This window comes from Syngnathus floridae, chromosome 2 (genome assembly GCF_059516105.1).
Source record: "Syngnathus floridae isolate MCC-2025c chromosome 2, RoL_Sflo_1.0, whole genome shotgun sequence".
Taxonomy (NCBI): domain Eukaryota; kingdom Metazoa; phylum Chordata; class Actinopteri; order Syngnathiformes; family Syngnathidae; genus Syngnathus; species Syngnathus floridae.
The window spans coordinates 16,182,703-16,197,177 of record NC_142414.1 but is presented as its reverse complement, the minus strand read 5'-3'; the positions used below and the strand labels follow the sequence as shown (position 1 = coordinate 16,197,177).

The following is a 14,475-nucleotide window of genomic DNA, read 5'->3' as shown; positions in this document are numbered from 1 at the left end:
GTGTGTACATGTGTTTATATGCACACTAACACTTTTTGGAGAGTGAGGTCACATTTGGGGTGTATGTTCCAAAGTCTTGTACCCCTTCACTGCCCATTACTCTCATGCAAAATTTGCTCTGCAAAAATCCTAAGCAATTTCGCCATTTCTTGTAGTCACCCAGATGGTTTGAAGCTACCTCACGCTGAAAAACAAAAATGTAGAGATGACTACAAACACATCTCAAATCCAAACGGCTGCCTTTGCTTCAGGTGGCTCTCTCTTCAGAAGGTGCTATGAGTTCTGTAATAGTCGGTAGCAAATGCTCCTCTACCCCAGCCCGATTTCCCACTAGCCTCACACCACGCTCACACTCCCCCCCCCCTCCCCCCCTGCAGAAAGTGGGGGCCGTCGGGTAAGACAGGTGGCGACCGGGGACACTTCAAGACCTCTGCTGAAGTCCACACACACCAAAGCTGAACCAAGTGGCTCAATAACAACCAGGGTGGGACGCCTCTGTGTGCGTGAGGGTGTGTACATTTTTTAAATTAATTTTATTATGATCCGTTTTGTTTTTATTTTGTTACACTTCTCATTGATGTAAATTGGAAATAAAAGGAAAACAGAATGAAGAAGTTGATTTTTGCTTCGAGTTTTCAATAAAAATATCACAGGCGTGGGAAAGTTTTCTCTTTCTTTTGATCATACTAGCTAACATTAGCTATAAAGTGAAACATTTATAATGCGACAAATTTGAATTTAAGCGCTTTCAGTGCGTGGCTAAGGATTGTTGTCTCTAAAGAATCATATGTAATATAGAGAAATAATTGTGAGAGGCGTCCATATAGGAACTAGGTAAATGAAAAGCGTTACAAATAGTCTTTTGTCATTTTATCCCAAGTTATGGTAGCAGAATGGAATTTTCCATAGTTTTGTCTAATTTAAAAAAAGCTGACATTAGGAATCAGTTTAAAAATGAATTCAATACATTTTATTGACACGAATTTGATGGAAAATATTCCTGACATGATGTGATTGATGGTCATGACAAGAGCTCAGTAAAGAGCGACTGATTGACGAGGTCGGTAGAATGTTCCTGAGGACGTGGTAGCGACGGACTGCCATTGATCCTAAATTGACGGATGTCACTTTGGAAGTAGAAAGGCACGTGGGTAATTCTTCCAGTGGACCAACACTACGGAGCCAAATATTTGATATCATACATTAGCCAGTTGGGGTGAGAAAACACCACATTGTTTTCTAAAAAGGAGTCAAATCGAGGGGACTACTGACCACAGTGAGCAGAGCTCCGTGTTGAAAATTCGGGTGGAACTGCAGCAGTCTCGGTTGGGCACCAAGCTCCCCTTGAACAAAACCGCTACGGATAGAAAACAGAAACCCATTTTAGCATTTGGATGCATTTCCTTTGAAAATGCCAACAAGAAACTCCAGCGCACAAGTATGAAAGGCAACCACGGATGGAAACACCTACCATGGCAAAAGTTCGAAAATGGGCTTTGTTCTGGTTTTAAAGACGGGAATGACTGCCGGTCGGTCTAGTTGTGGATCACCTGGAAGCCCAATAAAAATGAGCAACTCCTGTATGTAATGTCAACAATACTCCACATTTCTCATTCGCATATTTGTGACTAAAAGTCACTTTTATCATAGCTTGTCGAGAACTCAGGTACAACTTGCATCGATTAAAATTACTGTTCAGACTGAAACCCCAAACTCCCGTTTCCTAATCGTCTTGACTTTCTGTGCTATGTGGCCTGAATCAATAAAAAATAAAATGAAATAGAAAAATGAAAATCAAGAATGTACTGTAAATTAGTCAATGTGAAGATAAGCAAACCTTTGAAAAGTACAGCAAGTCTTTCTCCTCTCGGATCCCAAGTCAGAGACTGGATCTCTCCACCGACACTGCACAAAGAAACTCCCATTATCATATTTTTCATAGTGGTTTTCTTTTTTTGTCTTTTGCTTCAAATGACAGCTCTTACGTGACATCTCCCTGGGATGTGTTAAAGGTTGTCAGCGATAGGTCAGCCACCACTGATGCCACTGGTGACCCTTTGGTTGTGCCTGTGAGGACCCCTATCATAAAATCACAGTCGAGTCAAATCACACTTTGTTTGGCTACTTTGCATTTTTCTTAAGTCAAGACTCTGAACCAACATTTAGTACTCCATTTGATTTGGAAAGACAAATTGTGTGGCACTATCCCAATTTTGTACATAGTACGTATGTCGCAACCTGGTGTTTCAGTGAAGGTGAGAGCGTAGATAACAGTTTCTCCCTGGACGGTGAATAGAAGTCTACTCCCATCTGGACTCCAACAGCCGGACTAAAGAAGAAAAAAAAAATTGCTTTGCTGTAATGAAACTAGAAATGAGAGTGATTGAAATGTGGCGCTAATGCTTACCTGGCAGCGGCCTTTATCACATGGCCAACGCTCACACGTCCATCTCCTGGTCTCCCACACCCTGAAGAATAACCAGACGTCATTTGATGAGGATATAACGCCAATAACTTATCAACATTTAAACTAACTCTGATTAACCCTGAACCCTTGACAGTCTACAAATGAGACTGATTTGAATTTTGAACCTGAAGAGCGCAGATGGTGTTGAGGCAAGAAGATGGCTCCCATCTGTGGACCAGGACAGAAAGCTGACCCCTCCACCTCCAACGCGCTGGAGAGGCACACAGCTCTCGGCCGCGACATCCCATACCTGAAACAAGTCACACTGACAATTTAGCACTTTCACCAAATGATTGTGAACTACGGTGAAACCTTGTACCATCATTGCTGTGTCCTTCGGTGAGGCCGAGACCAGGAGAGAACCGTTGGGTGACCAAGCAATGGAAGTGACTGGCGAGTGGCCGGGATGAGACAACACCTGCGCGCATCCGGACGAAGGCCTGTTTCACAGAGACATATGGGGCATTTCACCACAAAGAAAAACAAGCAATGTGCTATTTGCCAGAAGTAGCATGATTGAGGGAATAAAAAGTGATGATTTTGGCCTTCTTCTTTATCGCTGTTGTAGGAATACACGATACCCTCATTTACATGCCTGGTGGACAGCGAGCAAGGGTCCACATTCCAGACCAGTAAACAGTTCTGGCACGCCACAGCGAGTCCAGACGCACACAGCGGTTTCCACTGCACTGCCGCGACACTCCTCTGGAGACGGTGCTTCAGGGTTGGAGTCGTGCCGCTAAAACAAACAAAAGGCATGGTTTTATGAAGAAAAGCCTCATCGTCTCTCAGGATCTTTCAAGCATTGGAGATTTGTCACCTTTGGGGATTGTAGATCTTTATTGAGTCATCCAGCAGGGCAACGGCAAATTTATCTGTGTGAGGATGCCAAGCAAAGGCTCGCACCACACAGTCTGACCTGACAAACCGTACCGATTACACACAGTTACACATTTAAACAGTGATTTTTTTCTTAAACTCATTTTCTAAATCCGCTAAATCTTAAAAATTTAATGTGACCCATCCGTCCATTCGAAATGCTTCTGACTCGAGCTAAAGTCTAGAGTCTTCATACATCTCACTCACCAGTGAAGCGCTTGTGAAAATTCTGCAATCATGTCCTCGCTGCTCAACTGCGGACCACAAGACAGATACAAACTTCAGCTTTGCAGCTAACATCATTAAGATCCATTGATCCAAGATCGCACTTACTGTGAGATGAGGGAACAAGGAGTTGTGAAAAGAGGAGATTTTCTGCAGCAATGCCAGGATGCAACCAGAACTCACAGACAACCATTTCGGCACTGTGGAAAAAGGAGTCGAAGATATACATGACTGAATATGTCCCGCCTCACTCATCATGACTCACGTACCCTCTTCGTGGGAGTTAGCGATTTCATTTAACAGCCCTGTAAAACCACCATCACGCCTGAAAGACAAACAAAGCTTTTCTAACATACATAATAATTGTCACAGTTTTGAATAGTTTATTCCTCCCCTACAAAACACTTCCCTGACTGAACTTGTGCAATATCCACTCAACTTCTTCAGAAGAAAAAAACAACAGGAATAAAACCTTCACTTGGCCGAGTCATCTGATTGAAATCATGTTTGCGTCATGTCAGCATTTAGGGTGCAATGCGCATACCAAGCTGCTGCACTCCTCATCCACAAAGTCTCGGAGTGGTCCAAGAAGGCCGCCTTGCTGCTGCTCTCAGTGCGACTGTGCAGCTTGAGGGAGTCTCGGGGGAAGTACAAACTCAGAGGACTTGAGTCCTGGAGTGAGCATACAGTATCACCATGAGATATTTATACATCAAGCAGCAGTTCACAATGTATTATGTAAAAACGGAGAGTAAAATGTACTTAGCAGAGTAGTTTTGATGCAGTCTTCACGTGTTTTACTTGACATAGAGTTACATTTAATTTGCTGCTTTTATTTTTATCCATTTGTTATTTTATTGCAATTCAATACATGTGCAATGATTTATTTGTGTGTCATGTGAGACTTCTCGCCAGGCGCTGTTCACCGATCAAACGGTATCACAAGTGACATTTGACTATTTCACCAATCAAACAAGCGCATGAAGTCGGCCTGTCTGTGACTCACTTGAAGGATGGTTGAAGAAAAATTAAAAACTGTTTCATAGTGATGTGGTGTGTCTGCCCAAACGTGAAAATTTCGCCCCATTAAAGCTTGACATGAAATTTGAAAAAGCACGTAAGTTGTCGACACAGTGGTTTTATTGTTGTTTACTTGTTTTGGCTAAGAGTTTAATGGGCATATGTAGCAAAATCGTCAACATGTGCAAATATCATGATTTTATTTTAATTCTAAAGTGAACAATGGCTGAGTTTGTATATAATCATAATACTTTTTAGCTCTGAGGGGGAAAAAAAAGATATGTCTAAAGTTTTTTTAGGTTAGACCTGCTGCAGCCGCTCCTCCGCGTTACTCCCCGTCAGAAGCTCGTTGTTGGTCTCGCACAGAGTCGTTTGTCCAGGGGGAAGCGGAGGGTTAAACAAAGCCAGAGAACACATCTTTTGGAGGGACTTGGAACAAATCCTGAAGTACAAATGAAAAGCAACTGTTTGTTACAACCGTTCCACACCATCGAAGTGCTTATGCTATTGCTACGCCACGCTAACACTTTAGCAGCCAAATGACAAAGATGTCAGCACGGCTAATATTATTTGCGTTTTGATTCATAAGAAATTTAAATAACCCTATGCCAGGTCAAATGACGCTTGCTATGTTTCTGATGAATACAAAACAAAGTCTTTGCACACCTACTTTTGGTACTTGAAATGCTGGTATCCCGCCGTACAGGCGTACGGGTCCTCAGGAGGAACAAACAGGACGTAATGTTTTCCTTCTTATAAATTTAAGCAACGCCCTCTAGAGGACAAAAGTGCATAAAAACGATCCAAACAAACAATGTCATGGCTCAAATATTTACTTCTATTTGCCCATGTTTTACGCATAATTGCGACATTTGAAAGCAGATATATATACTTTCAAATCCTTACCTTCACAAAAAAGCTTGGTTACCTTTCCAAATGACATAGACATAAATAAAAAGATATAAGCAGTAATAAATAAAGTTACATAAGTAATAATAAATAAAGTTGAATTGATTAATAAAGATTTTAGTACAAAGAAACAGTGACAGTGACGGTAGGGAGAAATGTCAACCAGGGACTATTAATGACGACAGCAACAGATTATGAGAAGCAAGATATTCCCCCACACCTTTTTTTTATTTCTTTAAACAAGTAACTGTACATACTCCGAGTACCTTGGCCACCTCTGCTGCCATGAGGTAAGCCAAATGCAGTAATCCAGTTTTTTTTGGGGGGTGGTGCGGCGCCCTCTCGCGGCGCATCCCGTCACCTACGTGACGTCAATTCAGCACTGGGAGTGAGACAGTTCCCTCCCCCCCCTACGAAACCCAGCGCGCCTGCACGTTGCATGGGTCCCCAGCTATCGATACACATTTGCCCGCTGGGAACCGTCCCGGCGACATAAAACTGCTGGAGTACAGGACGAGAAATAGAAGAGACGGACGGGAGAGGGGGGGGTGGGGGGGACGATTGGTTGTTCATCGTGAGGATAAGAGAAAGCCGAGCCCACCCTTTCACTTGACAACGCGACAACAAGCGAGCTGAAAGGTATGGGAATGTCGTCCTGACCGCTTAAATGCTACCGAAACGCCAGGTCTGGAATCACAGTGCGTGCTTTTACGCGTGAGGTTCAGTGCGGCGCCGCTCACGCTACACCGATAAATGATGCCGTTTATAGACGAACGAAGAACCATCGACGATGCTTGCTTGAAGATCGTATGTGTGTGACGAGGAAGCGCACATTCCGTATCATTTGCGCCGGTGCCAACATTGAGTAAATGTACCGACGCTGCGGCACTTTGACTTGGCACGCAGCGTAGTGGGTTGCAATGCACGCTGCACCTCGACTGCTGACTGTCAACATCACATCCTTGGTTATTTTAAGATTGAGTTTACTGCATGCATGCATGCATGCATGCATGCATGCATGTATGCATGCATGGCCGCGCGCGCAAGCACGCGCATCTCAAAGGCCCACTGATTGTTTATTCCCTGATTTCCACGCTCTGTTTTTCGCCGTGGTTCTTTTTATGCGACGGTGCAGTCCAAGTCACGGAGCCGCTGTGGGATTTACTGTGTGAAATGGGCATAAGCCCCCCCACCCCCTTTCCTACACACAAACAACCTCACGGGGACGATTATGCAATTCATCATTTTCCAGGCATGCACATACTTAATGCATGGAGTCATGGTTGGGGGAGGTGGGGGTTTGTGTGCCGTCATCTTCGCGAAGAAGTGCAGGTAACAGAGCAGCAGCAGCAGCAGCATGCTTTCGTCGACTCATTCATAAAGCCCATTTCCACTCTGCTTGATAGCTCCACTGGGCAGGTTGCACGAGTTTCCATTCATAGGCAGCAGAATGAGGATTTTCTGCATGACTCAGACATGGCTTACTTTTTGGAAATGTGTGATTATTTTGCCCAAATTATACTTTTTTTCCATCCATCCGTTTTATATGCTTATCCTTATGTATGTTGTTGGAATGTGGGAGGAGGTAACTGTAAGAAAACATCTAAGCAAGCATGAAGAGGACAGGCAAACTCCACACGCAAGAAGGCCGACAATTAAACCAAACTGTGATGTAGACATACTAACTGCCATGGCACTACCACTGGGCTACCTAGATTTAATTTCCTGATGTTTGAATAAGAGAGGTGTTTCACAAATAACAATGCATTTCATTATCTTTATCTTTAGGTCATATTCTCCACAGTCCATCCACCATCCACCCTAACCTGCTGGGTTGGGAAAACCCCTGATGAGTGGGACCTGTATCCATGAGCCCCGTGCCCCTTCCCCCTCCCTGTCAGGCTTCAGTACCCCGGTATCAGAACCCCCTTATCGAAGACTTGATGGTGACACCCCAGCCTGCACCCCGGAAACGGACCTGACCCCCACACAGTGTGTCCTCCGAAACGTGCTGTCAATTGACACTGGTGGGTCGGGGGCACCGGGAGGCAGCAGTCCCACGCCCAGTGATGGACCTTCAGGCAATTTTGACAACAGTGTGCTGAAACTACACGAACATGACGCCTGCCAGTGTGGCAGTGGGGCCGAGGCGGGCCACAGTCCGGAGGCCGGCGCCGTCCGGAGCCATTCGGAGAATATTCGGTTTCAATCGGGTAGTGGAGGGTTTTTGGAGGGTCTGTTTGGATGCCTAAAACCTGTGTGGACCATGATCGGGAAGGCCTACTCCACTGAGCACAAGCATAGCCATGAAGGTACGTGATATTGTAAATTTTGTGCTTCGGGATGCTTGGCACCACGTGACAAATAGTTTGTAAGGCAAAGCAATTCAAATTGGCACATTTTATACACAAACCAAGTCAATGTGAACAGCCGAAGATATTCAAAGGCAGAGCAAAGAGAACAAAAGTTAATATTTTGTTAAAATACTAAAAGAATGAAAATTGCTGTTTAAATATATTTACAATCTAAAGATTTAAAGACATTCAAAAGCAAAAGAGTGAAGAAAAGGCGAAATTGAGTTTAAAAATATTTTTAAAAAATCAAAGGATGGAGTGTGAAAAATAACATTTTGTTTTTAACCTGGATTTAAAAGCATTCATACTTGGGGCTGATATCACTTATTCGATTTGCGTGTAGCATAACAGTTAAATGGCGCTTCACCGTGTTTGCTTGGAAACCTGGGCTGCATTAATGGCAAAGCTTCTTCTGGTCTGCTTGGAGCATGCAACCCTTTCAGTATGGAGATATTTTTCAAAGTCATTTGATGTGACCGCTGAAAGTCAGGTCTCAATCTAGTAGCATTTCAAGATTTTGGACATGGCCTTTGTTTTTTTTAAAAATAGTGACTCCAAGTGTTTGCTAGCAGCAGTCCTATTTTCATCATTGCCAAAAACATATTTCCTCAGTTTTGTCAGGGTTACATCATCATCATCATCACTCTCACACTCGTCGACCAGCTAAAATGAAGTATGAACATTTCCAAATAGGCCCGACTGAATGCTGTCTCACAATCCTCTCAGGGCTAACATGATGGGGGGATTAAATGAACATATTTAAAAAAAAAAAAAAAAAAAAAGATTGTCTCTCACCAGTTTGCCACTGTTGTCTGTTGACACAAACCAGACCGAGTGAGTTTTAGCAGCTAGCTATGGGGAAACGTCGTGTGCATCCGTCTCTGCTAAAGCGGGCCTCCAGAGAGCTTCACACTTCAGTGGACCTCATGAAGAATAGATTCGCTTCTCTCTTTGGCTCTGCCTGCTGCATTTCTCTTTAGTGGCCAAGAACTCTATGTTATTTAAGGTGTGGAAGACAGATCCATTCATTTTCTTTCAACAAGAACAACACTGCTAATTGTGCTAATCACAGTACTGTTTGTCTGTCTGTTCAATTAATTTGATTAATTGTTTAATTAATCACTATTATTTGTCAGCCTGCGCGTTGCAAGATGCCCATTCTGTGGTGAAGCACGTTCCGAATCCATTGACTCAAATTGGAGGGTCTGAAATGAATGGAATGCTTCTTTTTAGTTTGTTTCTATTTGCCGGTCTCTGTTCAGAAAGCTGGGAGGTTCCATTTGAGGAGATCTCCGACCTGCAGTGGGTGGGCAGCGGGGCGCAGGGTGCCGTCTTCCTCGGCAAGTTCCATGGAGACGATGTGGCTGTGAAGAAAGTACGAGACATCAAGGAGACTGAAATCAAACATCTTCGCAAGCTCAAGCACCCCAACATCATTACTTTCAAGTAGGTTCTCCTCCAGTTCTCCTACATTCAATTTGCTTACCAGATCATTAAGCGTCCTCATGGAATTGCCGTGTTTTTGTCTAGGGGCGTGTGTACCCAGGCTCCTTGTTACTGTATCTTGATGGAATACTGTGCCCAAGGGCAACTATACGAGGTACTGAGGGCAGGTCGTAAAATCACCCCCTCACTCCTAGTTGACTGGTCCATGGGCATCGCAGGAGGCATGAACTACCTACACCTTCATAAAATCATACACCGAGACCTCAAGTCCCCGAAGTAAGTTAGCAATTCACCCCATTACATTTTATAAGGCTGTTTTTTTCAAAACCAGCAGAGGTAGCATTGTGCTACTATTGATTGTCCGAATCTATCAATAAAAAGAAAATGTTCACTTTTTTAACTTGCTAGCTAATATTTGACGCTTACACATGGAGACGTGGCTTTTTTGTACTTTTGGGTAAAAAGTAGCATTACAAGAAACACAAATGTGTCTGCACCGTATTATCAAGAACAGGATATTTGACAGTATAAACACTTTAATTTTTTTTTTCAGCATGTTGATCACACACGATGACCTGGTAAAGATCTCGGACTTCGGAACCTCAAAGGAGCTCAGTGACAAGAGCACAAAGATGTCTTTTGCAGGCACCGTAGCCTGGATGGCTCCTGAGGTCATCCGGAATGAGCCTGTGTCAGAAAAGGTCGACATCTGGTAGGTGCCATCTTTGTAACCAAGTATCTTTCTAGTGAGGATAACGTTCCAAATCGTCTAGTCAGTGTTGCTACTCGCAGTTATTTTTGATTTTGCATTCTCTATGATTTTCTCGTGAGACTGTTTACTGGAACTTGAACCTGACTTTAAGGTCATTTGGAGTGGTGCTGTGGGAGATGCTCACCGGAGAGATCCCTTACAAAGATGTGGATTCATCAGCCATCATCTGGGGCGTGGGAAACAACAGCCTGCAGCTACCCGTACCTGAGAGCTGCCCTGATGGTTTCAAGGTCCTCCTCAGACAATGCTGGTGAGCAATTAGCGGATATTGGAAGTGAGGCAGAGCAGAGGATTAGAGGCATAAATAAATACAGTAAAAGATGAAACGATGGTTATTGTGTTCAATCTGGATTTATGCAGGAACTGCAAACCCAGGAACCGGCCTTCGTTCCGTCAGATCCTTCTCCATCTTGACATAGCGTCAGCTGACGTTCTGTCTACTCCTCAGGAGACGTACTTCAAGTCGCAGGTATCGTTGACAAACCTGGTCGAATGTTTGTCTTTTAAGAAGACTTGGATTTTGAAGGACGTGTCTGAATTTTTGGTTTTGTGATGTCTGTGTCATTTAATTTATCCCAAAAGCTGTTGGTTGGATATTGTGAAGAACACAGGCTTGCTTCTGTATAATGTACATCCAGTCTACAGTATATGTGGATGCACGCAGCCAATCACCCACACAGTCTTGCTTAGTCATCTGATCTGTTGTGTGCCAACAAAAGAGAACCACCTCTCAAGTCAGCCTCTAACTATATGCAGCTGATCAACTAAAAAAAATAAAAATAATCTGCTCACATCAGGCTGAATGGCGAGAGGAGGTGAAACAGCACTTTGAGAAGATTAAATCCGAGGGTACTTGTTTGCACCGACTCGATGAGGAGCTGATCAACCGACGCAGAGAAGAGCTCAGGTTTGGGGCTTTTTTTTTTTTTCTATTTGGAAAGTTGTGCTCTTACTGTGTTTGCGCACACGTCACGAATGAGGCCACTTGTCACGGAGTGTGTGCCATTTCTTGATGTCACTCCTTTGTCCATGCCCGTGGGTGAATGAAAGTGACTTGAGTGCATGCCAGTTGCAGAGGATTGGAAGTCTCTCATGCGGATGCACGATGACATCACCCAGCTTTCCCCTCTTGTGTCAGACATGCTTTAGACATTCGTGAACATTATGAGAGGAAACTGGAGAGAGCTAACAACCTTTACATGGAGCTCAGTGCCGTCATGCTGCAGCTGGAGCTCAAAGAAAAAGAGCTGCAGAGGTTCGACCGAATTCAAACATTTTGTCTTTGGCTCGTGAACGGAATTTGTACAAAGTCACTTGCCGTCTGTTTATCTGCAGGAGGGAGCAGTCTTTGGATAAAAAGTATCCGGGTTTTTTTAAACACCACAGCTCCAGGCAGAGCAGCTCTTCCAACAGCATGGACAAGTTCATCAAGAAGAGAAATGTCCCACAGAAACTGCCCTCAGGAAAGCGGTGCGATCTCATTTCAGTTAACAAACCAAACACCCATTCTCTGCAGTGAGGATTATAGATTTGATTTGCTGTTTCCCTCCCCATTCTTTCAGGCCAGACATCCTTAAGTCTGAGGTAATCATTCCCAAAATGGATTCCTCCGTAATGCAAGTCACCATCCCAAACTGCCCCACAAGAAGCTCCACTTCTCCCAGTCGGTCTCGGAGGGTAAAAACACGCCACCGTAAGCCTGGCAAAGGCAGCAGTGGAGATCTGGCAGGACTCAAAGCCAATCAGTCGTCTCCCAATAGAGAGACGACGGCGGCCCAGGTTAACAGCTTGCCCGCTGATTCCGCCAAGAAGCTGCTGGAGCCCTCTGCAGCCTTGCGGGGCCTTGACCCCGAGCAACAGCAAAGGCAGATATCCTCCTCCAGCCCTGACCTGATCTGCACCACGCTAGAGGTGTGCGGCCAGGGAAAAGAGGATCCCCCAGTGGGTGGGCTCCAAAGAGGAGGCGCTTCAGCGGGATTAGGGGAATCGGAGGTGGGGGTCGCCGGTCTGGATGATCTTACTGAAACTCCCCCGCGCAGCGACACTCCTAGCGAGGATGCAGCATCGTTCCCCTTCTCGAGCAGCCCCGACTCGCCTTGTGGGCGGGGGGCGGCGGCCGGACGCGGATCTCTTGGATCTCCCCGTCTGCCTCATGATGGAGGCGAGGATAAAGAGGATGGAGCAGGCGCTGTGAGGTTGCCCCGGGGGGCTTCAGGGGGAATTGGGAGTCAGCACCTCACACCTTCAGCCATTCTGTACAGGGCAGCTATTACACGAAAACAGGTAAGAGGACGGAATTTGGTCCCGGAATTGCCCAGAAAATGCTTTTCTGTTTAACAATTTATGGTTACTACAGAGGCGTGGGGTGTCATCAGAAGAAGAGGAGGGGGAGGTTGACAGTGAGGTGGAGTTACCACGGAGACGGTGAGTAACTTACTCATTTTTCGGACACACGTTTTGAGCTCAAATAATCATTTTGAACCTGAACTGCGTCACATTCCTCAGACGTCCGACGAGTATCACCAAGTGTCAGTCGGTGTCAACCTTCAGCTCGGAGAACCTGTCAGTTTCGGATGGCGAGGAGGGCCATACTACAGATCACTCCCACAGCGGCACCCCCGATGTGGTCAGCACCAACACGGATGACAGGTTGGACTACCGCAGTGACGACCTCCTCTCTCAGGGCTCAGAAATCCCGGCAGACATCACGGATTCCGCGCAGGCTTCCGATGGCCTGTCAGAGAAAGACGGAATGCTGGGTCAGGCCAAAGCAAAGCTGGAAAGCGAGCAGAATCCAAATGAGGTACGCTTGAGTTCTGCATCTTTGGCGGACCTCGAGGGGGGGCCTGTGGGGGAGCTGCCCCCCCAGGTGCCAGAGCAGATAATTGATTTTTTTCTTTTTTCCAAATTTTTACATGTCTCCGATAAAAAACATACTGTATAATGAAAAATTTTCTGAAGAATTTTGAGGGTTTGTGGATCCCTGAGAAATCCTTGACTCCCCCAAGGGCCCCAAAGGAAAACAGTCCCTAGCTCTGCTAGTGTCAGTGCCATGTTTTCTTCCTGAGAGGTCTAACAAACGTCTTCCACGCTCTCCTCAGGGTCGAGTCCTTTGTGACGATTCGGATTGCGACAGTGCCGAGCTGGACCAGTCGGGCAGCGGGGAGCCGAGCCGACCTCCCAGTGCTGGAGCATGGATGCCGCCCCCTCAAGCCCATCAAGGGTCACCACAGGCGTCTCACACAGGACCCCCATAGACACCTGGACTTAAATACCTCTAACTTGCATACATTGAACCGTCACCGTCACAGTGCACCAGTCGGCCAGTGCGGCATGTCACGAGGGATCACAGCTATGACACGTTTTTCACAAAGTTACGAGGGCTACCAAGCGCACTGGCTGGCAAGACTCCAGCATGTGACACACGTATGTCAAACCTGACTGACATTCTTTTGATTTTCTTTTGTCAGCTTGGGTGATATTCTGATAATTGAGACATCAACTACTCGTAGTCAAAATAGGTACCAGGTACTAATAGGTACCTTTCACTCACCCCTCCATCCCCACTCTGGGCCCTCATACACTAATGCATTAAAATACTAACAAATAATAATGTAAATAACCATGAAAGATTTTATTTATAAAAAAAAACAAAGAATAAATGGTTTGCAGCCCTGTGAACAAATGCATGATTATGTTTATAATTTATGATTTGAATGTATCCGTTTTATATTTGGTGGAAGTTTACACTTTTTTAATCCTGAAAGTATTTCCTCTGTTCCTTATGTTAATAAATGTTAGAACTAAAAAGGAGGGAAAAACGGATGGAAAATTTAGGAGGTCTGAGTTGTAAAACATAATTCCCGCCAAGTTTTCCAGCACACAAGACTTGCGTGAGGCTTTTGCAAAGGTCGTCGGATTTGTGGAGGAACGGAGACCTTTTGGTTGACTTGGAATGAAAAGGTTGCGATTGTGCAGTAGTAAGTCCCAAGTGTTGTCTTTGGTGAGTGTCAAGTCATGCCTGCACTCACGGCAACACCTTCCTCTGACATGCACTGAACCAGGACAAAATTTATTTCAACTCTCTCTAAATAGCAAAGCTACTGGTGCAGGTGCTAATAAACGTGAATGTGTTTTTGTAATGAATTTCAAGGACTGGTCGCCTTCATAAAAACCTCCACGGTCCCCCACGACCCTTTAAGATTTCTGCAGGAGTAGCCTGCCTGGTCAAGTATATACACGTAGAGCACTTTGTGGTCACTCGTTGAAATGTTAAGTATCCTTTGAATAGAAATGTTTTGTTTTTATACTGCATTGCACATTTTACCTGTAATATAGGAAGTATATCAAAAGAAAAAAATATGAGCTACAATAAATAATGTATTGGTTAACAAGGTTCCTGC

At 44.9% G+C, this 14,475-nt stretch overlaps 2 protein-coding genes across 3 annotated transcripts; one reads left to right on the top strand and one right to left on the bottom strand.

Moving 5' to 3' along the window:
* Window positions 1-947: 947 nt before the first annotated feature.
* On the bottom strand, window positions 948-5,368 carry aaas (aladin WD repeat nucleoporin). 2 transcript variants are annotated; one of them, XM_088366667.1, is made up of 17 exons: window positions 5,262-5,368; window positions 4,898-5,033; window positions 4,116-4,243; window positions 3,841-3,896; window positions 3,680-3,771; window positions 3,554-3,600; window positions 3,288-3,386; window positions 3,063-3,206; window positions 2,787-2,907; window positions 2,593-2,717; window positions 2,408-2,468; window positions 2,239-2,329; window positions 1,986-2,079; window positions 1,838-1,905; window positions 1,472-1,550; window positions 1,273-1,357; window positions 948-1,174 (listed from the first exon to the last, which is right to left on the bottom strand). In XM_088366667.1, exons 2-17 carry the CDS (start codon window positions 5,006-5,008, stop codon window positions 1,022-1,024), a joined length of 1,554 nt encoding a protein of 517 aa, XP_088222793.1. In that variant the 5' UTR covers window positions 5,009-5,033; window positions 5,262-5,368; the 3' UTR covers window positions 948-1,021. The 2 variants fall into 2 exon arrangements, with proteins under 2 accessions (XP_088222793.1, XP_088222802.1); XM_088366676.1 differs by having other exon boundaries at window positions 5,258-5,304.
* A 468-nt stretch (window positions 5,369-5,836) lies between these two features.
* map3k12 (mitogen-activated protein kinase kinase kinase 12) lies at window positions 5,837-14,466 on the top strand. The gene is made up of 14 exons (XM_088368142.1): window positions 5,837-6,139; window positions 7,289-7,812; window positions 9,117-9,300; window positions 9,385-9,576; window positions 9,854-10,012; window positions 10,164-10,322; window positions 10,433-10,541; window positions 10,870-10,979; window positions 11,211-11,327; window positions 11,408-11,542; window positions 11,635-12,355; window positions 12,429-12,496; window positions 12,578-12,875; window positions 13,174-14,466. The coding sequence occupies exons 2-14, from the start codon at window positions 7,350-7,352 to the stop codon at window positions 13,327-13,329; spliced, it is 2,871 nt and encodes a 956-aa protein (XP_088224268.1). The 5' UTR covers window positions 5,837-6,139; window positions 7,289-7,349; the 3' UTR covers window positions 13,330-14,466.
* The last annotated feature ends 9 nt before the right edge of the window (window positions 14,467-14,475 follow it).